General features: G+C 30.6%; 2 protein-coding genes across 4 annotated transcripts; both read left to right on the top strand.

Annotated features, from left to right (window-relative positions):
* Positions 1–2,727: 2,727 nt before the first annotated feature.
* Positions 2,728–7,857, top strand: LOC111290702 (uncharacterized). Of its 2 annotated transcripts, XM_022882128.2 has the most exons (3): positions 4,034–4,111; positions 4,213–4,337; positions 5,152–7,857. In XM_022882128.2, exon 3 carries the CDS (start codon positions 5,308–5,310, stop codon positions 7,546–7,548), a length of 2,241 nt encoding a protein of 746 aa, XP_022737863.2. In that variant the 5' UTR covers positions 4,034–4,111; positions 4,213–4,337; positions 5,152–5,307; the 3' UTR covers positions 7,549–7,857. The 2 variants fall into 2 exon arrangements, with proteins under 2 accessions (XP_022737860.2, XP_022737863.2); XM_022882125.2 differs by lacking the exons at positions 4,034–4,111; positions 4,213–4,337 and adding an exon at positions 2,728–2,900.
* Positions 7,858–10,418: 2,561 nt separating this feature from the next.
* LOC111289902 (putative trehalose-phosphate phosphatase 2) lies at positions 10,419–18,754 on the top strand. 2 transcript variants are annotated; one of them, XM_089767934.1, is made up of 11 exons: positions 10,419–10,773; positions 16,210–16,247; positions 16,380–16,565; positions 16,702–16,842; positions 16,974–17,045; positions 17,161–17,259; positions 17,360–17,413; positions 17,519–17,620; positions 17,829–17,906; positions 18,022–18,162; positions 18,232–18,754. In XM_089767934.1, the coding sequence occupies exons 3-11, from the start codon at positions 16,380–16,382 to the stop codon at positions 18,367–18,369; spliced, it is 1,011 nt and encodes a 336-aa protein (XP_089624060.1). In that variant the 5' UTR covers positions 10,419–10,773; positions 16,210–16,247; the 3' UTR covers positions 18,370–18,754. The 2 variants fall into 2 exon arrangements, with proteins under 2 accessions (XP_089624060.1, XP_089624061.1); XM_089767935.1 differs by lacking the exon at positions 10,419–10,773 and adding an exon at positions 15,945–16,084.
* Positions 18,755–27,842: the final 9,088 nt, after the last annotated feature.

Raw genomic sequence — 27,842 nt, 5'->3', positions numbered from 1 at the left:
TCCTATACCAAGAGGATGATTAATCATTCTTACAATCTTATCTCTTTCTTTATATACAAATCAAACATAATATAAGATAATTAGTATCATATCATATCTATCATCCTATACATCAAACATTACCTAAGGTCATGTTTGGTAAACAAGATTTGATAAAATAAGATAAGATGACATTATGAATAGGATTAGATTAAATAATCTTATTCTATCTTATGTTTGATGTGTGCAAGAATTAACATTGGATAATTTATTTTTTAGTCAAAATTATTCTTCTTTAAAATTTGTACAATTTAAATTATTGATATAATTTTTAAAGGTATAATAGGACATATAAGTTTAATCTCATAGATTAAAAATAATTCTTTACATTTTGGAAGGATTAAATTATCCTATACCAAGGTTATGACAATTCTCCTCGTAATCCTATCTTTTTTAATTAAATACAAATCAAACATAATATAAAATAATTATCATACTATCATATCCATCATCTTATACACCAAACATGACCTAATGTCATCTTTAGTACACAAGATTATGATAGGATAAGATATGATAAGATAATATTATGAATATGATTAGATTAAATAATATCATCCTATCTTATGTTTGATATGTGCAAAGATTAAGGTACGATAATTATTTATTGATCAAAATTATCCTTTTTCGAAGTTTATACAATTTAAGTTATTAATATAATTTTTAAAGGTATAAATGACATATAAATTCAATCTCATAGGTTAAAAATAATCCTCTTCACTTTGAAAAGATTAAATTATTCTATAGCAAAATGATGATAATCCTTCTTATAATCCTATCCCTTTTTTTAGATACAAATAAAACATAATATATGATGATCATTATTTTATCCTATCCATTATTCTATGCATTAAACATAACTTAAGAACATGTTTGGTGGTACACAAGATAAGATAAGATAAAATAATATTATAAATAAGGTTAGATTAAATAATATCATTTTATTTTGTATTTGATGTATGCAATAATTAGGATAAGATAATTTATTTATTTATCAAAATTATCCTTTCTTAAAGTTTATATAATTTAAATTATTGATATAATTTTTATGGATATAATTAGACATATAAGTTTGATACTATGGGTTAAAAATAATTCTCTCAACTTAGGACAAATTGAAAAATCCTATGCTAAGAGGATATTAATTCTTTTTACAATCCTTATCTTTCTCTCTAAATATAATCAAACATGATATAGGATGATTATCATCATTTCCTATCAATAATCCTATGCATCAAACATGATCTAAGATAATGTTTGGTACACAATATTATAATAGAATAGGATAAAATAATACTATAAATATGATTAAATTAAATAATGTCATTCTATTTTGTGTTTGATGTATGCAATGATTAGAATATAATGATTTATTTATTTGTCAAAATTATCCTTTTTAAAAATTTATACAATTTAAATTATTGACATAATTTTTAAAGGTATAATTGAACATGTAAGTTTAATCCTATGGATTAAAAATAATTCTCTACACTTTAGGAAAATTGAATAATTCTATGCCAAGAGAATATTAATCTTCCTTACAATCATTATCCCTCTTTTTATATACAAATCAAACATGATATAAGATGATTATCATTTTATTCTATCAATAATCCTATACATCAAACATGACCTAAATATCTAAAATTACCATATTAAATATAGGGTAAGTGACTATTGAGAAAAATGTTTCAATGGGATTAGAATTCTTATTAATATACCAATAAATTGGATAAATTTTACTTTAAAAAAATTAAAATGACAATTTATAAAAATAATAAATAACAATGAAAATTGAGAAAAAATTCAAAGGAATTTAAATTTTTTTATAAATTAATAAATTGAAGAAAAATTGTAATTTAGAAATATAATAAATTACAATGCCGATTTTGATTAGTTGAAAAATTTTCAATATTCATGCTTACATATATTACATTATATATTATAGATAATAATAAATTTTATTTGAGAAATAAATTATTTGAATTATTTTTTTGAAAAAAATGTATACTTATCAATGAGTCAAATTCTCAATTGTAATATATATTTAATCAAATAACAAAAAAGTTGATATGAGGTTAAAAAAAAAAGGCCTATCTTATAAATAGAACCCACTTTGGAGATGTATTGTTATTTTGATCAAATTTATTTCAATAAGCATTTTCTTGTTTTGTAGAATGCAAATAAATGGTAAATGAAAATAGTGTTAACTCTTATAAAAAGAGATTAAGGTTAGATTTGTCATTATACTATGATTTAATATTGAATTTTATCATTATACTTTTAATTATATTAAATTTTATCAATGTACTTTTAATTTTTTTATTTTAAAAATAGAATTATAATATTTTATAAAATATTTGTTAACATAAATAATATATTTTGTTATTGCACTTGTAATATTATTTCTAGTGATCCATACTACAATGACAAATATGCCGTTAATCCCCATAAAAACAAAAACAAAATCTACACTTTATTTATTTTTCATAGAGAATTCGTAATAATAAATATTTCACCTAATTTGGGAATCCTACAAACTCAATACAAGAGTTAAACACTAACCCTGGTTAAGTCCTTTTGCATCAAAATCCATTATAAAAATGTTGTTTTAGGGTTAACAAAAAAAAAAAAAAAGAGGTTATTAAGTAGTAACTATATTAAACCAACCTAATACTTTACTTTCTCAAATTTTTTCTTTTCTTTTATTATCATTTTTTGGGGCAGAAAAAAAAAGAAAAGAAAAAGAAAATTTTCCTCAGGTTCTCAGGGGGTTTTGACAAATGGGTCACTGTACCTTGTGATTCATGCTTGTCTCAGATTCAAAATTTCTTCGCTTCAAAGAGACTTTCTTTAGAAAGGTATATTTTGTATTTATATTTTTATTTTCTGCTAATTATTATTATTTTTTCATTTTTACAAAGAGCATTTCTCTTTTGCTTGTAAATTTTGTGGACTGTTTGTATGGAATCTAGGGTTTTCAGTTTCTACCAGAGAGCAGAATTTGAAAAGGCTAAATTTGACCGTTACAAAGCTTGTTGAAATCTCATTTAACAGTAGATCCATGGAGACCTGGAAAGTTGAATTTTACTCTTCAGTGTCCTTTCCCAGTAGTTTGAATTTCTGATAGGTTTCTGGTTTTGGTTATTCAATGTGACCTAAATTTCATCTTTTTGTTCCTTTTTTGTTTATGCGTAAAGAAATGCTGGTGAAAGTGTATATGAGCGTTGTTTTTTACTTTTTAAAGTTAATTCATCTTGCTGTTTATCGTGACTATTTGGAGTTATTTTGGGTTATCATGTTAAATTTTTATCTTGAGAAATTAGCATTTTGAGGCTTTAGCCTGTTAAGAAAAAGAAACTGGTGAAATTACGCTGGCTTGTTGCACGGTGATTATATGTAGATATAAATGTTAATGTTATTGGGAAATTGAGTTTGTCGACTGCATTCTCTAGATGAAATAGTATGTTGAATAAGTTAGGTTCTTTGTATGTGAGGTATAAAGTTCAAGCATAATATGATGATACTGTTATTGTTACTCATAACTAGTTTGTGGAGTTGTGATCTGCCGAAGAAGAAATCAAAGTGTTGCTTTTCATATATTTAGGAGATATATTGTTGCTATGATTGAACCTTCTGGCTATTCTATGTCTAGAATGTTGGGCATTGAGTGTTTTTGGTGAAGGTTACAGTGCATTAGAATTATGATGGAAAATTATTAATGCAATTCTCTTCTTGATTTTTGCCTTGATTCAATTCCACAGTCCAAATTAGGTGAAGGACGATAGAGAGAAACAAAAAAAGAACCATGTTGTGTTATATATTTGAGTATCAAATGGTAACTGATGATATCAAGCTCAAGAAACGGATAGTTAAGTGTTTACTTAGGATTTTATTTTTCCAATATTCTGTAAGCCTTGTTAAGGGGCTCATTATTGTTATTTAGTTCTTGGTATAAGCAACGCATGATGCAAATGATTGGTTAGGTTTGCAGAGTGGAAAGCTCTCATCTATGACAACTGTTGTCTGGATAGCAAAACGTAAGCATGTCTGGTTCATGCTTATAGTTGAGGTCAGCCATAAAACTTGTAGAACTCGGTATGTGGTATGTGTCTACCATGGTCAATGTTGTTTGGATTAGCTTAAAAAAAATGCTTGTTCATGTTTTGACAGGTGTCAGCCATTGATGAAGTCTCTTTGGATCAGTAATTTTTGTTCTGTTGTCCTTGCATAGCCAGTTCTCGGACAAAAAAACAGCTATGCTTTTATATGTTCCACATACCTGAAATTGCTTATGGGTCAGTGTTCACATGTTTAGCAAGTAGATGGTAGTTGCATCTTTCCTTATGAATCTAATTATGGAGCTTTGACTATGTTCTTAGTTAATCACATCCGTATGATATCTGCCTTCGCCTCTTATTGTTTATAACTACCTAATTTCCTCAAGCTGGTTGAGTTCCTGGTCACATATCCATCTGAGTGTAAGGTGGACAAATATTCTTATGGTTTGAGTTAAATCCATATAAAACTCTCTCTTGTGCTGCTCTCCTGTTCACCAGCTTTAGAGAGAACTGATTAGTAATTGCACCATGGGGTATTTTCTTGGAAGGATATCTTATATTATTAATCATTCCAGCTCAAGTTGCATCAGATTGAAACCATGTGAGATGAAAATGGAACGTGTTTGAGCTTTTTAAGAAATGCAGTATAATAGGATATGGTATTATTATTTTTTTGAGAAAGTATTATTAAAGTTATAGGTTGCATTTTTTGTTCTACATATGCATTACAGCATTAGATATGTATTTGGAGTGATATTGAAATTTTCTAAGAATTTGCGCTCATGCTTCAGCTTAAATAATGGTTAAACTTGTTTCTAGTTAAGATAAGATTGTAGCATCAGATAAAGAAATACGTGATCTGTGTTTAAGAATATGAGTTTCTCTATAGAGCAACCAAAACTCGAGTTTCAAATAAAGATTTGTCTTGTTTGCTTTTAGCGAAGTATAAGCTAATAGAACATTATCCAATTGCTAAAGCATTTACATCTCAGTTAGTCTTCTAATTCAGATGTATATTTTTATTAATGAAGTTTTTCTTCCTTTGGATCAGGCATCAAAAACTTGGTTCTGTTACCTCTGTCTTAAGGCATGAAAGAGCCTTAGGCTGCAAATTGTGGGTTTTGATTGAAGTTTTGTCATATTCATAATCCGGTATACCTAGGTGAGGAAGAAACAGGGAAGAAACGGATTAAAGTGCATAAGAATTATGGAGTGTAACAAAGACGAGGCATTCAGGGCAAAGGAAATTGCTGAAAGGAAGGTTAAAGAAAAGGACTATGCTGGAGCTAAAAAGTTTGCTTTGAAGGCTCAAAATTTGTATCCTGGACTTGATGGTATTGGCCAGATGTTGATAACACTTGATGTGTATATTTCTGCAGAGAATCAAGTGAGTGGGGAGGCAGATTGGTATGGTGTGCTTGGTGTGAACCCATCGGCTGATGATGAGGTTGTGAGAAAACAATACAGAAAGCTGGCTCTGATGCTTCACCCTGATAAAAACAAGTCGGTAGGTGCAGATGGTGCTTTTAAGCTTGTTTCTGAGGCCTGGAGCTTGTTATCAGATAAGAATAAGAGATTGGAGTATAACAAGAAGATAAATTTTAGGGGAACACAGCAGAAATATCCTACACAAAGTGGGGTTTCATCAATGCCACCCAGGGCAAACAGCTCTCACAGTTCTAGTTCTAGCGTAACATCAAATGCTAGGACTCAGAACAGTAATAGCCGAGTAGGTCAAACCTCATTTACTTCTCCTAATAAAAAACCTGCTACCTTTTGGACTGTTTGCAATAGATGCAAGACACAGTATGAATACCTCAGGATTTATCTGAATCACACACTTCTATGCCCTAATTGTCATGAGGCCTTTTTGGCTTTAGAAAAGGCGCCACCTCCAAATGTTTACAGGTCATCAAATTGGTCTGGCCAACAGCAGGCTTCAGGGCATCATGCTGCAAATAATAATCCATTTAACTATGGAACAAATTCTTCTAGTTCTCAAAATTCAGAACATGAACGATTGGCTGGTCACGGTTCATCTAATAATACAAGCTTCCAGTGGGGTTCTTTCTCTAAGGCAGCTGGTGTTAGTAGCACTGTTCCACCACCCTGCACCAGTGCTGAAGCTGCAAGTGTTGTTCGGAGGGCACAAGAGAGAGTGAAAAGGGAGCGTGAAGAAGCTCTTAAAGCGGAGAGACTCCTGAAAAAGAGAAAAGATGATATTCGTGTTAATGGTTTTGTTGGTAACATGGCAACTCAAACAACAATGGGAAATGGACCCGGCTTGGGGAACACATTTGAAGCTAGGGGTGTTTATGAAATAGGAAGTATCTCTGGTAACCATAACAAGCCCATCAGTGAGAGAGAATTATCATCGATTGAAATTCGAAACATGCTGATGCACAAGGGTCTGAGTGTGATTTGTAAAAAGCTTAAGGAGTGGAGCTCAGTGACTGAAAAAAAAAATGCTGACAAAGTTAAAGAGACGGTCAGAGAGAAAGAAAATAGGAAACAGAGGAGCATGGCAAATGGAGATGGACGTGATGCCAATAAAGAATTTCAGAGCAAGCTGTCTCTTCCTGCCATTTCTGATGACTTAGATACGGGGATTGCACCTATAACAATAAACGTTCCAGATCCTGATTTTCACAATTTTGACTTGAATCGAAGTGAAAGTTCATTTGAAGATGACCAGGTCTGGGCTGCATACGACGATGATGATGGGATGCCCCGTTTCTATGCTCGAATTCACAAGGTGATCTCCTTGAAGCCTTTTAAGATGAAAATTAGTTGGCTTAATTCAAGAAGCAACAGCGAATTTGGTTTGCTAGACTGGATAGGCTCCGGTTTCTCCAAAACTTGTGGGGAGTTCAGAAGTGGCAGACATGAAATTAGTGAAACATTAAATTCTTTCTCCCACAAGGTTCAGTGGACAAAAGGCACTCGTGGAGTAATTAGAATATTTCCTAGGAAGGGGGATGTCTGGGCTCTTTACAGGAACTGGTCTCCTGATTGGAATGAACATACGCCAGATGAAGTTATACACAAATATGACATGGTGGAAGTGCTTGATGATTATAATGAGGAACAAGGAGTCTCTGTGGTCCCTCTAATTAAGGTTAATGGTTTTAGGACAGTTTTTCGTAAGCATGTGGACCCCAAGGAAGTCAGGAAGATTCTGAAAGAGGAGATGTTTCGCTTTTCGCATCAGGTGCCTAATTACTTGCTTACAGGCCACGAAGCTCCTAACGCTCCAATGGGATGTCGTGAGTTAGACCCAGCAGCCACCCCTTTAGAGCTACTTCAGGTAATTAATGAAGCCAGTGAAGCACCTGTGGAAGATGATTCTTGGAAAACTGATAAAGAGACGCTAAAGAGTGCAAGAGAAGGTGAGGCAGATGGACGGGAGGAGAGAATTGATCAAAAGCCCAGGAAGGATAGTTTGTAGAGAATAGCAAACAAGCTAAGGATGATTAACTGATGGTGCTTGCCAAGAGAACCATAAGATGCTGATGTGTAGATGATGCTGAAAAGGCTTAACATATTGAATATGGAGACTGCTGACTACACCAACATGGTGAGTTTTGATTTTGTAAGCTTGGTCCACACTGTAGAAATTGCTTTTTTCTTTTGTTGTGCCATGGTTGGATCCAAGTGCGGTCCATGTTTTTTTTTTTTTTTTTTCTTTTATAGTAAAGCTTAATTTAAAAACTCATGCTTGATTATACTCGAAATTTAAAAGGAGTTGCTTCTGGAACTGTATTCTTGTTGTTTGCATAAGCGTTTTGGGTATGTATGTTGTCCTTGTGTGCGCAACCTTACTTTTGCTACACGCTCTGAGGGTCAAGTTGGAAATGCATCCGAGCATTTCGCTAATTAGTTGATGCATTTTAAGGAACATGATTCAAACACTCTTCCTCAAATAAAAATAACAAAGGGAGCATCTATTTGCAGACCAAGAATTGCTTTATACATTCAATTTCTTATTACAAAATATTATTAAATAAAATTACTTAATTATTTTTAGTTAAATTATTTTTATATCATTCTTTACGATTCATTTATTTTTGGTTTAAAGATTCTTAAAAAATTCATATCCGAAAATTTTAAAAGACTTTTTAAAAATATATATTTGATAAGTTTAAAATATTTTTAGAAAGTCTTTAAATTTTTTTTATATGCATTTGCAACAAGTTTAGAAAATTTATTTTAAGGTTTTGGAAAATACATATTCGTAAGTATAAAATATTTTCATATATGTATTTTCAAAAAGTTTAGATACGTCATTTTAAATTATTTGGATATACAAATTCAAAATTTTTTTAAAAAGCTTTCGAATATGAAAATCTAGAGAATTGTAAAGTTACATGAAATCGTATTCTTGTAAGTAATATTTTAGAGCAAAATGTATGTATATATATATATATATAATAGTTTATGATATTCAATCTCATTCGATTATAAAAAAAATTATTTTTATGTTTGAAAGGATTTTTAGAAACGGTTGTTGTCTTTGAAAATTGAAATTATTGGTACTGATTCAATTTAAAATTGAATGAGAGGAAAGATTATTGGTACTGAATTTGAGATTATTGGTCCTGAAATTGATATAGGTTGAATCAGTATAAGGGAAGGGAATAAGGGAATGAGGATAAGATGCAGTGAATAAAAATAAATTTGTTAAGTTTGAATTTAATATGTTAAAAAAATAAAGTGTAAGAAGTAATTTATACAGCAGCTCCCGTAACTAAAAAGTAAAATGGAGAAATCTTCAAATTCCAAACCAATTCCCTCACAAAAGGGCAAAAAAAAAAAAAAAAAACCCAATTCTCTTACCTCCTTGGAACATTAGGCCAATGCAACTGTGACGAGTCAACTTGTGGGCTTAAAGTTCCACATTTTTCAGGTACGATTTTAGTTGCGAATCGCTGAACTTGAAAACTGGGGCTAAACGAATCTGTCAGATTGCAATGAGTCGTCCACATTCAATTAATTTTGCTAAAGAGGCCCATTTGACAAAAGAGACCAAACCCAAACTCAATTCCACCCCATAGAACCTGTCGGACGAATGAAATACCAAATGAAGAAAAGATTTCTCCCCCAACATTTCTTAGTAAAATACCAAATGAATTTATTAAGCATCTTCCTTGTTGTTTATAAGGAAGACATCAATGCTGAAGACTTTGTCAACAATTGGAACGGAGAATCTTAAAACCAATCTTATAATTTCTTTAATTGGAGTGCATATGGCAACAACGACAATGCAAGTTTTTTTTTTTCTCTAAAAAAAAAGTATACCAGGAAGTTTCACAGGCAATTCCCTTTCGGGGTCAAATTCAAGGAACCTCCAATTCCATAAAGAAAAGGAAGGAATTCTCCGACAAATTTACCTCCTTTATTGAAGCCCTAAGCAATAGGGACATTTGGGTAATTTTGCTTATTTTTTCTTTTTAGCCGTAATATAATTTTAAATTAAAATTAAAATAACTGTAAACGCAATTTATAGTTTAATTAAAAGTGGAATTCCAACAGTATTAAATAATTAAATATTTTCTTTAAGATACTCTCAAATAAATTAGTAAGTTTTGTCTGGTGATGAAAGATATAAGATTCGGTTGTTCTATCAATCATTAATTTGTAATTATAAAAAAATCCAATGAAATAAAATCTAAAGTTTCATTTTTACCAAAACCTTATTGTAACTTCCTGTTTATTCTAAAGATTGGTCCATGTAAAATCTGAATGAGATAAATGTTTCACAATCAGATTCATATAATTATAGATATTTTTATTCATCGAAGAAGAAGAAACTTTAAATCTTAATTTACCAATGACAATATAAGTAATATTAGTCACTTTCACTAGATAGAGCAAAAACATTGATTCAAATATAAATTTAGGGATGTTTGATAATTTTTAAAATATTTACAAAAATTATGTTTTTTATAATATAAAATTTGAATATATAAAATATATAAAATATAATGTATTAAAAACATATGTTTTGAAATTTTAAGCTTACTAACTAGTGTTTTGAAGAACATTTTAAGCTTAATTATCATAAATAAGTTACAATTTCTAATTTCTAATGTATTGAAATTCAATCAATAACTTAATTAGCCTTTAATAAGTATCTCACAAACATCCGTCAGAAAAATCATCAAATAAATTCATTTATAATAAACGTGATAAACTGAGATGATTTTTGGCAAAGACATACGTATGTTTTTTTTTTTTTTTTTGCCCAAAAGACATACGTATTTTAGAAACATAAATTTTCAATTAAAAAAACCGGACTGGTTTGGTCATACCGAGGCAACCCCAGCAAACATCAAAACTGGTAAATTCTAGGAAGTTTTAATGCAGAAACGAGTAAATGACCTGACAAATCTTCCAAAAACAAATATAAAAAAATTTCCTTAAACCCCGTCCCTCTCTCTCTCTCTCTATAAATAAAGACTCCTCCGTCCTCTGTCACGCTTCATCCTCTCTTTATTTTCCTACCTCGTTCCCTCCTTAATTTTAATCCTTTCGTGCCAAAGCTGCCCTTTCTTTTTTTCCTTTTTTGGGTTTTCGGTTTCTACTTTCAAACCTCTGCTCATTTTCTGCTTCGTGGGATTCACCACTTTCAACTGTGTCTGCTAATAACCATCAACAAACGACTTAAATTTTGGTAAGTATTTTCTTTGCCATTAATTTCATTTTAATATGTATTATCTGAATGCTTTTTTTTAATCTTTTTACAAACAAAAAAATGTCGTTTTTCTTCATTGTTTTTTTTTTTTTCTCTTTCTCTTTCACGCATTTTTTATTTTTGGTTTTTAGATCTTTCTGTACTTCGAATTTTAGCATTGAATGTTTCGATATTGTTATGGTATCTCTCTTTTACGTTTTAAAGTATTAAATTTTCGGCGCAATTTAGCCGAAAATGCAGCGAACAAAGCGAAAAAGCGGTTGGTGTTCGTTTGTTGACATTCGAAAAGATCCCCCTAGGAATCCCGCTGACGCACGCGACTGATTCGCGCGTTAGTCCCCCGTGCCTCAAGTGTTTTCTTCTTTCCCAATTCAAGAAACGAAACAAACTGCTTGTAAGCCGTACACGTATCTCTTGTAAGTCCGATGATTGTCTAGGCCCAAAGGGCCATCGGTCGACATAAACTTCATTGTCTCTTTGATACAAGCCTCAATTACCTGGTTTTGATCAGCCGTAGAGAGACTGACACGTGAGTATGTTGACCATAGGATGTGCCACGTGTAGGATTCAGATTGTAGGTTCCACCGACCAGACCAGTTTTACAAAAGTCTTGTAGATTTAGAAAAAGTGGTGGGGTAAAAGGAGGAACGGCGTAGGCCCGCCGAGAAAATCAACTTTTCAAAGAAACGACCTCTACCTGAAAAACGGTTAGAGGTATGTTTCGATAGTGATGAGTCGTTTTTTTTGTCTACATTTCTATATGCAATTCTATTGAGGAAAACAATAATTTTGGTTTTCCACATTCCAGTTTTTAGATCATTTAATACAATAAATCTTTTGATGATTAAGCTTTTGTCAATTATACGAATTTATAATAGTTTTTACTATTCATTGTTGTTTTAAAATTTTTTTCATGGTGAATTTGTAAAGAATTTTTTGATGGATTTCTTTTTTACAAAATTTTATTAGAAAGCAAAATGAAAAAAAAAAAAGAAAAAAAGAAACCATGTTTTTTATTGACATTATGTTTTAAGGGTTTTCGGTTAATATGCGCTTTTTTATATGATACTAGTATAAGATTTCTTGTGTGACTACTTTTTGAGGAGAGGTTACAGTTTATCTTTTTAAGACATTTTCGTTCATATGTTTCTGAAGTGGGCAAATAAATTGATATTTGAATCGGCTCTAGAGCGGAGAGGTCGAATTTGAAAACCCCCCCCCAAGAACAACAAAAGGTTGGTACTTTGTCCCATATATTATATAAGGTATAGGCTTTTATATATATATATATATATATATATATATATATATATATACGATCTTTGGTTCTATAATTCATCTCGTCGCCCTATCATTGACGATTTTGAGTTTTAGACCTCAAGACATCGTGTCTTGAATTTTTTTGTTGCAATACCGTAGAAGCTTTATTCCAATTTAGTCAAGAGCAATAAAAAATCCGTTGCTTTTGCTTTTCTATGTATCTACCAACTAAAAAGAAAAAGCAGAAGGAAAACAATCAGCGTTTCTAGGTTGAGAATTTAGAATCAACTTCTCCATATATCAAAAAGAAATGTACTTTTAATATTAACCTGTGTCTCTTACTAAGATTTAGGTAATCTAACGAGGGTCCAGCCTTACTATAGTTTATATTCATTCTTAATATATAATTAGGTGTGAACATGGGATCGATGGTTAGCTTAACACACAAGTCAGAAGTCAGAAAGGTGTCACAAACGAGGCCATGCAGTGGTTGCTTTCGCAATTAATTTACTTCCTATCAGTGCCTTAAACATTTCTTAATCGCAAGACTTTTTAGTTTTACTCACTTCTTATAAATATATATGCTAAATTAAATCATTCAAATTGCAGTTCCAGGCAGTTTCTTTCTAGCGTTAATATTTGGCTCCAAAGGACTTTTTTCTACTTATTCTAAACCGTGTCTCGACGTGTCCACCTTAAACACCCGACGTCCTGCTGCTTCTGTACTTAAAATAATGTTCATGTTTTGTTTTTTCTCTGTTCACACCTCAATAGTAGGTTCAAAAAGTATTCTCGTTTTTCTTTTAAATATATGTGCTATAATTAAATCATTCAAATTGCAGTTCCAGGCAGTTTCTTTCTAGCGTTAATGTTTGGTTCCAAAGGACTTTTTTCTACTTATTCTAAACCGTGTCTCGACGTGTCCACCTTAAACACCCGACGTCCTGCTGCTTCTGTATTTAAAATAATGTTCATGTTTTTTTTTTCCCTATTCACACCTCAACAGTAGGTTCAAAAAGTATTCTTGTTTTTCTTTTAAAATATAGAAATAAAGAGTGTAAAGAAATAAATAAGAGGACATGTCAATTCCTGGCTGCATTGGATACATGTGTATTTTTGGAAAGTGTCATCATGTTGAGGAGCTTTTGTTTATTGGGTTTGGTTATGGGTAGGCACCAGTACTGTAACAATGGTGTTTGGCTGCACTGCTGATGAGGATTGATGAGCATGTTGGGGTACTTCTTTGTCTTTGAGTTAGTGGATGCCAGGGAACAAATTAATTATGATAAAGAAAAGAATAAGGAGATCGATCGCTCGATAATTAGTTTTTGGTTTTGTGTATGCAAATAAAGTGTTCTTTTCTACATCAAATCAGCTTTAAATGTCAGATAAACTTGTGTTGGTTTTTGGCTTGTCGCGTGAACAGAAAAGGTGATGGAAAAGTGTCAAAAACCATCAAATATCTTCCATCTGGCGCATGCTCACTGGAGCTACAAAACCAGTGTTAGAACTTAGGAGGAGGCGACCAAAAGAACCTTTCATGAAAGGAAAAGTACTGTTTCATGGCAATTATAGATCAGGCCATATGATAAGATATTTAAATCTTTTAACTAATGTAGCTAGCGTGTCAACTGATTATTGATTTCTGCTCTTAATTAGAATCAGACATGCTTGGCGTTTCTCTTCTTTGATGAGTTGCAGCTTGTAGCTTTTTAGGAAGCAATCAGGCATTTCTTCAAAACCTTTAGGACTTAGGAGCCTTTGAAGAAAATATAAAGGAATGTGTCTATTAAACAATATCTACATAAAATCATGTCAATTACTATCTGGAATAGAGCTCTAACTTCCACCGTTAAAATTAAGAAATTAACCTTGAACAACATTAGATGATCACCATTTGGGATTTTCATTTTTACGCTAACAATGACTGGCTTGCTGCATTTTCTTTTATTTTTCTAGTGGTTTTCATGGTTAAACGATAAAACCCAAGATACATGCGTGTTTTTTTTGTTTTCTCTCTTCCCATATGCCCTTGATCACTACATAATCAATTCTTCATGACTAGAACTTTACCATATTCTAATTCACTTGGCGGCAGCAGTTGGAATGAGGCAAAAACAAAGAGGCTAGTTGAAGAGTTGAGCCAAATTGAATTTACCCTATAAATTGTTGTTTTTTCCCTCTCTCTTTTCATGTTTGTTTGAACTTTTGGTAGACTATCAGCCGTAGCTATCAGCTGCCAATGTCAGTGTCAGCTGAATCAGATGGCAACTCTAGTGAGACGAACCCTTTCCATTAGGCATGAGCCATGCAATGTCCACTCATCAAATCAACTTATCTGATAAATCATGTTGCCCTTGTTTTGTTTTCTTCTTGTTCTAAATGTACTTTCTTTTGACAGGAGCTTTTCAACTAGACAATGACATTTCTTAAACCATCCATTCTAGAGAGCAAGCCCACTATTATGCTTTTTTTTTTTTTAATGCTCACTATTATACTTTTAAAACAATTGTAAGATTATTGTTTGTCCATCAAAGTGGCCTAGAAAAAATAAGTAAAGAGTTTTGCTACATTGCTAGCGAATTTCAATCGCGAAAAGGACTAACATCATATCAACATGTTGAAAATGAAAGCTCTCCTTATAATTAATTTGGGTAAAATAATTAAAAATCTCTCTTGTTTATTATTTTATTTAGGTAAATTTTTATATTTTTATTATATTTAAATAAATTATCAACTTTGAATTTTTATTTAAATAAAATTTTAAAACTGTTAATTTATATTTAAATAAATTCTTAATATAAATTAAATATCTTTGATTTAAAATAAAAATTTATTTTGAGTAAAAATTTATTTAAAAAATTAAAATAATTCTAAGATTTTTTAAAATATTTTAACCAAATAATTTTTAAATGATTCAACTATCACTTGAAAAATTTGGAAAAAAAAAAAGGCCTATCACTTGAAATGATTTTGCTCTTAATTTAATTGTTTCAGGTTTATGTGCTATAGTAAACCACCAACTTCTAAGTTTAGACTTGAAAAATTTTTGACCTGCTTTTCTCTCCTAAACAAACAGAAAATTTAGTTGAAAATTATGGAGCATATATATATATATATATATATTGTAGTAGTAATATTAAGAGCTTTTTGAGTAATCAAATTGTTTGACCTAACCAAATAAGCAATTTAAAAGAATGTGGGGGCAACAAATTAATTATGTGTTACTCTGTAAATTAAGGAGTGCAACCCCACCATTATTAAAAGAGAAAAAGCGTGAAAAAATAACCATATTTTTATGCACTAAGCGGGGATTTTTGGATAAATATACTACCATCTTTTCAAAAAAAAAAAAAGAAGAAAAACTACTATTATATTCCACCATCAATTATTGAGACTAGATATGCTCTCGGCTGTTGTAGTCAATAAATCATTAAATCGTTTCATTAAGGTTTAAGTTTTTTTTTTTACCTGCTAAGGTTTCATGGTTTAACTTTCAAAGTATTTGTTTAGTCAAATCCAAAATTAATTGATAATTATTTTTGTCAGTAAATTTCAACAATTACAATTTCTTTTTTATTTTCATGCTTTTGTTAAAAAAAAAAAAAAAGAAACATCTATTGTGAGGCTCTTTTATCTTGGGTTTGGAATTTCTCATTGGACCATCATTCATGTTTATTTTTATTGGTTAAGCTTTGACTAGATTAATTTAGAACTTACCTTTTTGTTAATTTGGTGAATTTTTTTTCCATACACAAAAGGAAAAAGGAAAGCTTTTGTGCATGTTATTTGTTTTACTTTTTTGTTTTGCATAAAGGTTGGATACACATCTGTTTTGCTTGATTATGAAGTATTTGTGTCTATATATAGCGATATGTGATAGGAAGTAGGCAATCTAGTGGGTGAAGGATTTTCTTCTTTTCTCTTTTGAGAATCGAGGAGAGTGAGTACGTACTATTGGACAGATCTTTGAGAACAAAGCCCATTTTTGCTCTTTGGGTACATTGAAGTTTGAAGGATTTCGTTAATGGTAGTTAGAATACTAGCAATACGTTTCACCAAATGTTTATAGCTCTACTGATGAATGTCTGTTAGAAGATTTTCATTTTGTTCTTCTATGATGATCAATTTTTACTAATCAACTGTGTCGTTCAGGTAATCAAACCTCTAACAACTCACAAGAATTACTACAGGTATGCTGTGGAATAGTTCAGTTTTTGCCATATAATTAGTCATAGTTATGATTTCATCTGTTTTCTTTTTTATCAGATGATCATTTATGGTTTTCTAATGAAGTTGTTAATTTCTCTTTTCTTCTCAATCAGATGATCAAGAGAAACTTGGCAAAGTTTAACCAGACAATGGGATTTCAAATATCACATTCCAATAAGCTGAAAGTGAAACCTTTCTCGGATCCAGATAGTGATGATAATGATGATGGTGCCAATCATGGCTCTGTGACAGGGAGGGTATTAATCCCACCTGATGTTGTAGTCTATGCTTCATGGCTGGTAATTCACTACTCTTGCATCTATTTGAGTATTTCCATGCTCATTATATCACATTGCATGCCATAACATGCGTTTAAATTCTCTGTTGGCTTTGGCTGTGCATATTCTTATTTGTCTATGACTCTTGTACTATCAGGTGAAGCACCCATCTGCTTTGAACTCATTTGATTCCATAATGAAAGAAGCTAAGGGCAAAAAGGTCGTCGTGTTTTTAGATTATGACGGCACTCTGTCACCAATTGTTGAAGACCCTGATACGGCCTTCTTGTCTGCTGAGGTAGCGATTGGTATATTATTAGCCATTTAATCTTACGTTTGCACTGCATGCACATAAATCTCCACCATTTCACCAGACAAAATCATCTGTTAATCATGATTTTAATGTACCTTACAATTTCTTAATTTTAGATGCGTGCGGCAGTTCGTGAAGTTGCAAAGTATTTTCCAACATCTATAATCAGTGGTAGGGGCCGAGATAAGGTAAAATGAATCAATGAACTGTGGCCAATTAAGTCACTTTTGAAAACTATTACAACTGGTTTATTGCCTAGTTTATGAAGCTAAGCTAATGGTGTCAAGCTTATCTTTGATTCAGGTTAAAGAGTTTGTACAGTTGAATAATGTTTATTATGCTGGGAGTCATGGATTGGACATAATGGCACCACCTCGAGCAGTGAAGTCCTGTGATAAAAAGGTTGTTTGCTTTTTCTAGTTAACCCTATAAATTAAGCTGGCAAAAGTATGCTTTTAGAGATCAATTTTTTACAAGGTCGGTTTCTTCTTGGATTCAATAGGGGAATGAAGGCGCCTTTCAACCTGCTAAGTTATTTTTACCTGCAATTCAAGATGTAAGCTCACTTTGCACAGGAAATGTTGGTCTTTCAGTGGACTGCATTAGGCTTTTCCACTAATTGTGTATGTATTCACATAAATAAGTTATTTGTTTATGACAGATAACCATAGAGTTGGAAGACAAAATTAGAGAAATACAAGGTGCTAGGATTGAGGATAACAGATTTTGCATCTCCGTGCATTATCGGCAAGTTCCACCTCAGGTAAATTTTAAACAAAAAGATAAATATATGGAAAGAGGTTGCAAATGCTGAGATTTGAATTCCAAGTCTACAGGATATATTATCTTATGAAGGTGGTTACATGAGTCAATTAAGCTAAATTCTAGGTTCATTTCATTATTAATTAGATTTAACTCTAAAGTAGTAATGATTTAATTAATTTCTTGTAGAACTGAATGTTCATATGCAGGACCATGAAATTTTAAAGGAGAAAGTGAAATCTCTAGTTGAAAATCGTCCTCAGTTTCGTCTGACGGAGGGTAAAATGGTAGGATAAATGATTATCTTAATTCCCAAAGTTTGTGTTTTGTAGAATGATGTGAAAAACTTTTGTCCTAGATAGCATCCTTCTGAAATTTGTGTGTGTAATTGATATTGTAAAGGTTTTAGAAGTCCGGCCATCAATAGAGTGGAACAAAGGTGATGCCCTGAATTATTTGCTGGACACTTTAGGATTTAGCAATGCCAAAGATGTTCTCCCATTGTACATTGGAGATGATCGAACTGATGAAGATGCATTCAAGGTATATACAAAATGAATCTTGTTTTCTTTGATTCTCTGTCTATTCGACACTTTTTCTTTATTATTTCAGGTCATAGCAGGTAGAAGGGAAGGGTTTCCCATCATTGTTTCTTCCATTCCAAAAGATACCATAGCTTGGTACTCCTTGCGTGATCCATCAGAAGTCTTGGCTTTCCTTTTACGTCTGGCAAAATGGAAGAAATCGTAGGATCCCTTCTTCAAGTAGATCTTTGGGTCATGTCAGCGGTTTATATATATGTACTGAAATAACAGTGGAAAAGGGTCTTAAAATGGATGGATCACTTTAGGGGTTTTTTTTTCAAAACTATTGTGTATCCATCCGGCTTTTGTAAATGATAAATCAGTTAGTTGTCATGTTTAAGCTCAGGCTCCAAGACCCTTTCTTTTTTTTTTTTCCGCTTTCCTTTTTAATGTGAAGCAATTTGTAGCCTTCACATTTACTGGTTTGAATCAGTGGTAGTCGCCCTGAGAAACCAGTGCGGCCATTGTCCCCTCGAAGCTTTTGTAACTTTTTGGTATGTTGGATTATTGAATATTATATATGAGAAGGCCTTTTTAATTGGCTTATTCAACCAGCATTTTGATGTTTTACATATCCATTCACTTGGTGTTTCACTTTCACATCAAGAAAAAACAGAACAACTTTGTAAATTCAACATTAAATTAAATGAAAGTTATCCACATGTTTTATTGTAATTGACGAATCATGAGAGGCCAACATTGGCCCACCTCTCCAAAATGAATAGTTAGGCAACAGAAATCGTCCAAAACGAAATGGGCAAAAAAGAGTTTGTGGACATGGACGTATAACGGACGACTGTCTTTAAAGTCCAATTCCAACTTGTGGTGTCTGGACCTTATGCAGGCCACAACTAAGATGCGGAAAGAGGATTTGATGTCTTTTATATATTTTGGATTCTTTGGTAGGTCCTCCACCACCATAACCAAAGCCACTATTTCAAAAGGGAACGATTTTATGCTAGAACTAAATTATATTGAATTAAATTTCATATCTTTACTTATCTATTAAAAGAATCTCTGAACTTAATTAAATTTATTTGTTTGGAAAATTGTTTCTGTCTGATTCTAAATCGCAAATCTCCAAGAAATTATTCTTTATTAGTTAAGATCTTGGTGTTACAAATTTTATAGACTAAAAATCCATTTTTCATTTTGTTCATGACAAGTATGCACTTCATTTTCATTCAACCATATAATGACAGATGTACCCAAAAAAAAAAAATCTCTTATATAATATATTAATGTCAGAATTCCAAACTTGATCAAAGTGCGACCAATATTAAGGTCCAATCATGCTTAAATTTTTGCCAATGAAAGTGGCTTCTTCCAACATATCATAGGTCTAATATCTCATTGCTTATAACTATGTTATTCGCTTCCTTAGTTCTATAATACGTTGATAGTGGATCTAGATTTTAACACAGAATGTTCCAAGTAATTTGGCACGTTCTTTGTCAGGATAAGATCACCTGGAAAAAAGGTTAACCAACATGAACTTTGAACCTTTATGCTCTTTGAGAGAGGGAATCCATTACATTTAATTGGAAAGTGAGGAGAATAATTAATTTGATATTGATTTTTGTTTGTACTATATGCTAGAGATTGACCCAAAAAAAAAAAAAAAACCACTTCTTCGGTATCATATTCTTCCTGTTCTCTTCCTTTTCCTCCCATTTTTCCTGGTTGGCTAAATCATTTCATACCAGCTATTAAGTTAAAGTTGCTCTTAATCTAAAAGCATATGGAGAATCTTTGCTAGAATCCCAGCTTCTTCTGTGTCCAATGCAGCTTAGGTCAGATATTCTTGGTAGGGAGTCATTTTCCAAGACTTAAAATGTGTCCAGCCTTCTCTTTTATAGAGGTAAACAATAAAAATTATATTGTGTTTGTTTTAATTATTGATAGTTTAAAATATGGTATATCTCACGTTGGATAAAAATATTTAATTATTAATTAATAAAATTTAATTTTTGTATTAAGTTTATTCATATTTTAAATAATTATGTTTAATAAAAAATAATTATTATATGATAAATAGTCATAACTGTTTGAATATAAATAGATTATTATTCCTAAAAGTTATGATTATACAAAAAAGTCATAACCATTTAAATAGAAATTTATGTTTGTTTATTCATTATAAACAATTATTTCTGTTCATTCATTACAAATAACTATTTTAGTATAACTATTTTTATTACTTATTGGAGAATTTGAGATTTTATTATATCCTAAAAGTATAATTACCTTTAAGAAAGTGTTATTCACGCCTCAAAACTAATTTTTTTTTACTATTATTTCTTTTCTCTTGTTTATTTTTTTAATAATTTAAAGGCAATTATGCCATTATATTTCACATAAAGAAAATAAAAGGAAAAGAAATTAGCAAAGTTGACAAAATCGACTTCTAAAACAAGCATGGAAAGCTTCAATTATCCAAATAGTTTCTTAGTGAAATAAAATACGAGATATGTTTTTTGTTATTATCTTTCTAGTTTTTATATCCAATTAAAAGAATTGATGATTAATAATTCATAAAAAACCTTGACTCTCATTGAATTTTGCTTTCTTTATTGACTATTCTTTTAATCTTTTGATTCTAAATTAAATTATTTAATTTATGATTCATGATTTTATAATATATTATATGTGGATTTTCTTGATCATATCATTAAATGGTCATAAGTATAAAATAGAGATGGATTACTTGCTAGCTTTGGTTATGAATCTTTTGTAGCCTTGTTATATTTTGTCAATCATTGGACTTCATTCTATTTTTGAGGTTTATCACCAATAACTCTTTTGTATATCAATTAATCAAGAGGTGGGGAAGAATAAACCTTAAGGAAAATGGTATCATTACACATCTTGAAGCCTTTCTTCAATTTCTCATGATTTTTCTAAACCCTAAGTTCTAAAAATCTTAAGGTTTTATTTTCACAAGTTTATAAGAAATTTTAATTAAAGGCTGTTGATAAAAGCAAATGACAGAATTATGATCTACCACTGGAATTTAATCAAGAAAAGAGGCATGCCTTGAATATGGCATTATATGTGGCATGGGAATGAATTTTTCATCAATTTAAGCCTCTCGTTGTTCATCTTTCTTTGCAAGCCAAGAAAAGAAAAGTTTATTGCTATATAAACCAAGTATGTAATTTATGATTCTATATCATTGGGAAAAAAATTAGAAATAACCCATTGTTTAAGAATACAATGGCTTATAAAATTGAGTTGTGTAAACCATAAAGAAAAAAATTAAGGTACAACTTAATTTGTGTTTGATGGTCAAAATAAGTAAGATAAATAAACTCAAGAATTTGGAATATAAATGTTTCTACTGTATAACTATGATTGGTAAAATTGGCTTACAAAAGATAAGAGATTAAAGAAATGCTTGTTTAAAAGAAAATATCAAACTATTATAACTATAAAGTTTATAAAGGTCTTGGTTCTAAAATATTATTCCCGTTGATGATTGAGGTGGCAACTATCCCTTAGCTCAATAAACTATGAAGTAAGGAGTTATGAGTATGTTGGGGTGAAGAAGGTGGCTTCATATTGGGAACTCGGGGTTTTCAATTGGGAATTGGTTTTTAACTTTAGGCTTTTTCGGTAGTTGAGGACAAGAACTGAAAGAAAGACAAAAAAGAAAGCTATAAGCATATCTTTTATGGAAAGAAAATAAGTTAGCCGGCATTTTTGCATAGCCCAAAAAACCCAAAGCAAATCATTACAATTGTACTTGATAGGATACCAATCCTAAGGTATTTATTAGCTATCATCAAAAGATATATGATCTCAGATGCACATAGAAAACATATAATAATATAATAAGGTAAAATGAATCATCAAGATAATCTTCGGCTATCTCATGAATTAGACCAAAACACCCAAAATTATTTACAATCTATACTGCCTTTAACATAGTGGTGCCCCTTTCACAGAACACTTTATAGATAGGCTTTTTTCTCCGATTGTAGCTTATTATTATAATGAGTTATTCAAAATTCTTTCGACAGGTTTGAGAGCGTAAGGGGAGACCAGAGGTTTGGAACCTTAAGCCTAAGGCTTTTAATGGTGCTCGGAGTTCCAATAAAGGCCTTTGGCCAATAGCATTTATAAATTGGTTGAATTTATAATATAATAAGTTAATGCAAGTTATTATATCCAATGAATATACAATTTCATGAAGAATTGTGGCTAGTGGTAATATAAAATACATTAAGTATGTAAATCTATGTATCCATATATTTTGTAAATTTTATGTTAGTATCATTAACTAAATTTTGGCCAACAATTTATGCTAATTAGATGATTGATTAATAGAAAAAGCATGTCATTAAAAATATTAAAGTATTTGTTGGTTACTAGCATTTTAAAGGATGCTCATCAATGTCTAATTAGCTATGTTTATAAATTAGAAAAAAACATGCAAATTCAATATACCAAGGGCACCAGTACATGTATGTGTTTAATTACATTTTGTGATGGCATGAAATACATTTGTACAATTTACCATATATTACAAAAATGAAATGAATGGATGAAATTTTCTTTCTTATACATATAAGAAAGATATGGACTATAGAGATAGAATGCCATCATCCAATTAATACATTATTGGTTAAAAACAATGAAAACATTTTTGCTTCTTGTACTTGAAAAAATGGCCTTTTGTAGGCTATTAAAATAAAAAGGGCACAAGCTTCTGTGGTTTTCAATAGTTTCATGATAATGGCAAAGATGTAGTTGGTTATACACCATATTAACATATAGGCTTATATAATAATATTGGCTTGTGAAAGCCATAAACGTTAGAGTTAACCAATCAATGATTTAACCAATACAAATTCATCCTGAGTTTTTGCATGAAATATGAGTAGAACTCATATTATAATTATTGTTTATGCTATTTTATGAAAATGATTCTTTGGATTCATATTTTATAACTAGCATTGACATGGTGATTTAGATATGAACATATTAATCACAAAGTGATTGAAAAGTATTTGAAATTAGAGTTAAATATACTATAGACTCTTATTGTATATAGGCATATTGGTTTTATGAGTAAAGTTTGAATTTATTATATATCTAAAAATGTTATAACTAATTAAAAATGGTAAATAATAGAGATATATACTTAGGCGGCACAATGATGAAGAAATAAAATTCTCATAATATTTTGAAATCAAGTTTATAGGATTCAATATTCATGAACTTTGAATTGGCTATTAGGCAGTTAATATATGCATTGAAAACTCATGATAACATTTAAGATAGTTGGTTGTCACTAAAAGTCATCACTATAAATGAGATATTTTAATAGTAAAATCTACATGATTTGTAGGTATGATGTGGATTATTATGATTGGCTTAGAATAGTCATAAGTCAAAATTGATGCCACAATCTTAATCATATTGTGGTAATTTTTGTTATGTAAATGGTCTAATTTATGGATTATACAAATGATTTATCATCTATGGTTTTATTAAAAGTTTTAAAATATAGTGAAAATTTTAAAGTATATTTACTTTGGAAGCCATGAGTGATTCAAAGATCTTGTGAATATAAAAACTTTTATAATAGCCAAATGAATGTTATTTGATCGATTTGGGTGATGGAAATAATTTTGTTTATGGTAATAAAAATTATTAATAGTGTCTATGATGAAATAGATTCATATAACTATTTATGAATTGACATAAAAAATCTTAAAAGGAGATTATAGAAGTATTATTATATTTGAAATCTGCTTACTGATGCAAACTTTTATATTGAGTTAAAATATAAAAGTTTTTAAACTTTTATGGAAAAGAAATATTAAAATATAGAATATTTGCTAATTATCTTTCACTAAGAGTGGATGTGGAGGCTTCTTACTTAAAAAAAATCATAAAATAGTAAAAAGATAAATAAAATGATAATTTGATTAAGTGTATATGATATCTTGATAATTGAATGAGACATTTTTTAATAAAAGAATGCATACTTTCACATGGTGGGGGTAATAAGAATCAAAACAAATAAAAATTACCACCATAATGTTGTAAGATTTTAATATAATTTTATGAGAAATTATATAAGCTAATAAGTTTAGTACACTTATTAAAGTAAAATCATAAAAAAGTCCTTAAAAATCTTAAAATGACTAAAATGATCAATTGTACTAGAAATATAATTGTATTAAAAATATATAAAAGTATGAAAATAGAATGATTGAAATTTATAAGTATAAAGTTGTGGCTACAACCAAAACAAACTATTTTTTAAAATGACAAGAATGAGGCAACAATGTCTAAAGCATATAAATGATATGTAAAATAAAAATTTTGGATATATTAACCTGAAATAATTATATTAAAGATTGAATATCATGTAGGGATAATTATCATAAAAAAAATTGAATTCCAAAATATTTTGTTAATAGTACTACAAGTAGAATGGATTTAAACCCTTACTATCAGATACTAATAAAAGGAACCCAATTTTGAATTAATAACCTCTAATTACAAAGTTTGATAGGTAAAAATAAGTTATTGTTATGTATCTGTTAAGTACTAATAAAATTCATTTAAAATTTAAAATTAGTGTGATCTATTACGTGTGGAGGATGAGTTTTTATATTATTAATGGAGTTTTAAATGTCTAAAGCAATGAAAACATAATGGAAACTCTTCTTATACAAACATAAATGTGATGCAGCTTTAACAGAAACAATTAAGACTTCTTTTGTAAATATTTATAAACAAGATAAGCACATAACCATGATAATGTTGAAGTGGTTATAAACTTTTGACAGAAAAATAAATAGGTATTATATGTGTTATAGCTTCAATTTTGACACTAGGAATTGATGTTTAATTTGCGAACACCATCAACTTCGTTATAATTTTAAGATATATACGTTAATTGAATGTTTAAATCGAGAAAATAGCTTCTTGTATTTTTAATATTTATTTATGTTAAAGGTTAAAGATTAAGCACCAAATTCTAAACTAATGAGGAATTATTGGTAATTTAGAATGTGATGCATTTCACATTGGATAGAAAATTTAATTATTGATGATTAAAATTAATTTTTGTATTAATTTTATTCATATTTTAAATAATTATGTTTGAACAGAAATAATTATTATATGACAAATGATCATAACTGTTTGAATATAAATAAATTATTATTCATAAAAGTCATGATTAATTTTTTACCCAAAAAAAATTATGATTATACAAAAAGTCATAACCATTTGAATAAAAATTTATATTTGTTTATTCATTATAAATAAAATTTTTAGTATAATTATTTTTACTAGTTCTGATTAGAGAGTTTGAAGTTTTGTTGTATTCTAAAGATATAATTACCTTTAAAAAGTATTTTTCACATCTCACAACTAAATTTTTTTATTATTTCTCTTCGCTTATTTTTTTTTTTTTTTAACATCAATAAGTTGCATTTGATGTTTAGCTTTGTGTTCCGAAAAAGCCATGTGTTCCACATCTGAGTGAATTTTAGATGGCCCTTAAATTGGAATATTTGGTTATGTGTTGATCAAAAAATAAAAATCATGGATTCATTTTCAAGCACCAACCTATTGAATGAAATTATGCAACAAAACAAACCATTTGACATGAGTGATGAATTAATGGTTGAGTAGAAACCTCAAAAAAAACCTTAATAGGTTAAAACAATCTTCTTGCTCGAAATTTTGTTAGAAGGAGGCCATATTGAGATATAAGATTGATTTGATCATTCAAAGAATATAATGCAGAAGTAATGATCAAAGGTTATCCAATGAAACTCACTACCAGTGCTCATGCTGTTAATTTATTCTGGAAATCAATGCCTCATGATCTCTCTCTCTCTCTCTATCTCTCTCTCTCTCTATATATATATATATATATATGACTTTATCAGCTTTGTAGGCACCAAATAAATCACAACTAATTCAGTTGATCATCCAATTAATCATATAAAAAGTTCTTTTAAAGACACAAATTAATCACAGTTGATCGAGTGATTGCTGTAGGAAATTCGATTAAAAAATAAGATCTAGCTATTTGTTGGAGCAATATCCCTTTCTTTAATGCCAATCCTGGGGGTGGGCAAATCCTCAAGATGAATTGAGATTTAAGTGCTACCTATATGACATGACAGTCACTATAGTATTATATCATAAAAAAAAAAAATTAACAGACTAAAACAAAGTGAATATCATTAGTATTACTCAATAGATGCAACATTGGTGGGTTTTGTCAGCGTGTCGACAATATGTCATTCCTACTTGATGATTGATTAAGGACTGAATTGATGCTCCTCGTTGTGATTCTTGTACAGGTTACCATAAAGCTGTTGCTGTCCTTTCCAACTACAAATATCTGAAAACCATAGACCGCAGTTACTGATTTTGGTAGATCACACACACACGCGCACGCGCCAAAGAAAGCAGTGCTTTGCTTCAAAATAAAGTGCAGAACGTCGATCACCCACAGCCACGAGACATGACTAGAAAGGTATCATGCTATGGCTCTTAAATAACTTGCGCGCTGGTTGAGGTTTGCGCCTATTTGCCTAAGAGCTACTGTAATTAATTGTAGAGGGGATTTGTGTTCTGGGATCAGGCGGAAGTACAGCTACCAAGTAGTAGATTATGCCACAGCCAAATCTTTTTACATTTTAGGTTTAGTTTCGCCGTGGATATTAATTTTGCTGGTTCAATCATTGGTTTTCTTTTTTTTTTTTAAGCAGAGAAGCATGAAAAGTATTGGCGCCTATCATAATTTTCTGACATCAATGTGAATTACCATCCATATACTTCCTCAACGAGGTTACAGCTATGATCAGTTAGGCAAACCCCCAAGTTCAGCTAAATGCTAAGGCCGCCAGCTTCCACCAAACGTCTCTAATTAGCTGAAAACAAAATACAATGGTGATTTCAAGACTGATGAAAGATTACCTGAAGTGGAAGACAAGTACTTTACTTTTCACTTCCATGTACTCCAGGTTGCACACATGGATTCCCTTCTTGCATCCCCACATAAAGGAATCCAGAATGTGACAAGTGTCTGCATTAATTAAATGCGACAGCACATGCTTGATACCAATATGTATGGTTTACACTTTGCACTTTGCTTTCCTGAGCAATGGTGAGGGAAGGAGGGCGGTCATCCCTTATTTTGCCAAACAGGTTGATCTGGATAGTACAATACTGTCAATCAATCAACAGCACGTTTAAGAAATTTGGGTGCTTAATGACTTGGTTCATTGTCACTCGTTAAATGAAACAAATTTCAAGTGTTGTCGGGTGACAGTTAAATAAATTATGTTTTATCCACTAACTCTGGTTTGTTTGGACAAAACGGATGGCAAAAGCCACATGAGATTGCCTGAAATGATGTCTGTTTCTCTAAATTTATCATAATCATAGCAAACAATGTTATAATTAGCCAAACACACGAAATTTACAACACAATCTCACAGCTATCATTAGATGTTTTGGACTCTTGTGAAATCACATAACCAATGGTTCTTTACTAGCTCTTGCCATCAAAAACTTGGAACAGCATTCTCGTTTGGCAATAATCTTTTGCCGAGAACAAAAACAAGACTGAAACCAACTCAGGTCAATAAAGTCATC

Source organism: Durio zibethinus, chromosome 11 (genome assembly GCF_047325235.1).
Source record: "Durio zibethinus cultivar Kanyao isolate XHJ-2024 chromosome 11, ASM4732523v1, whole genome shotgun sequence".
Lineage (NCBI taxonomy): Eukaryota > Viridiplantae > Streptophyta > Magnoliopsida > Malvales > Malvaceae > Durio > Durio zibethinus.
This window is presented reverse-complemented; position numbering and strand designations above follow the sequence as displayed.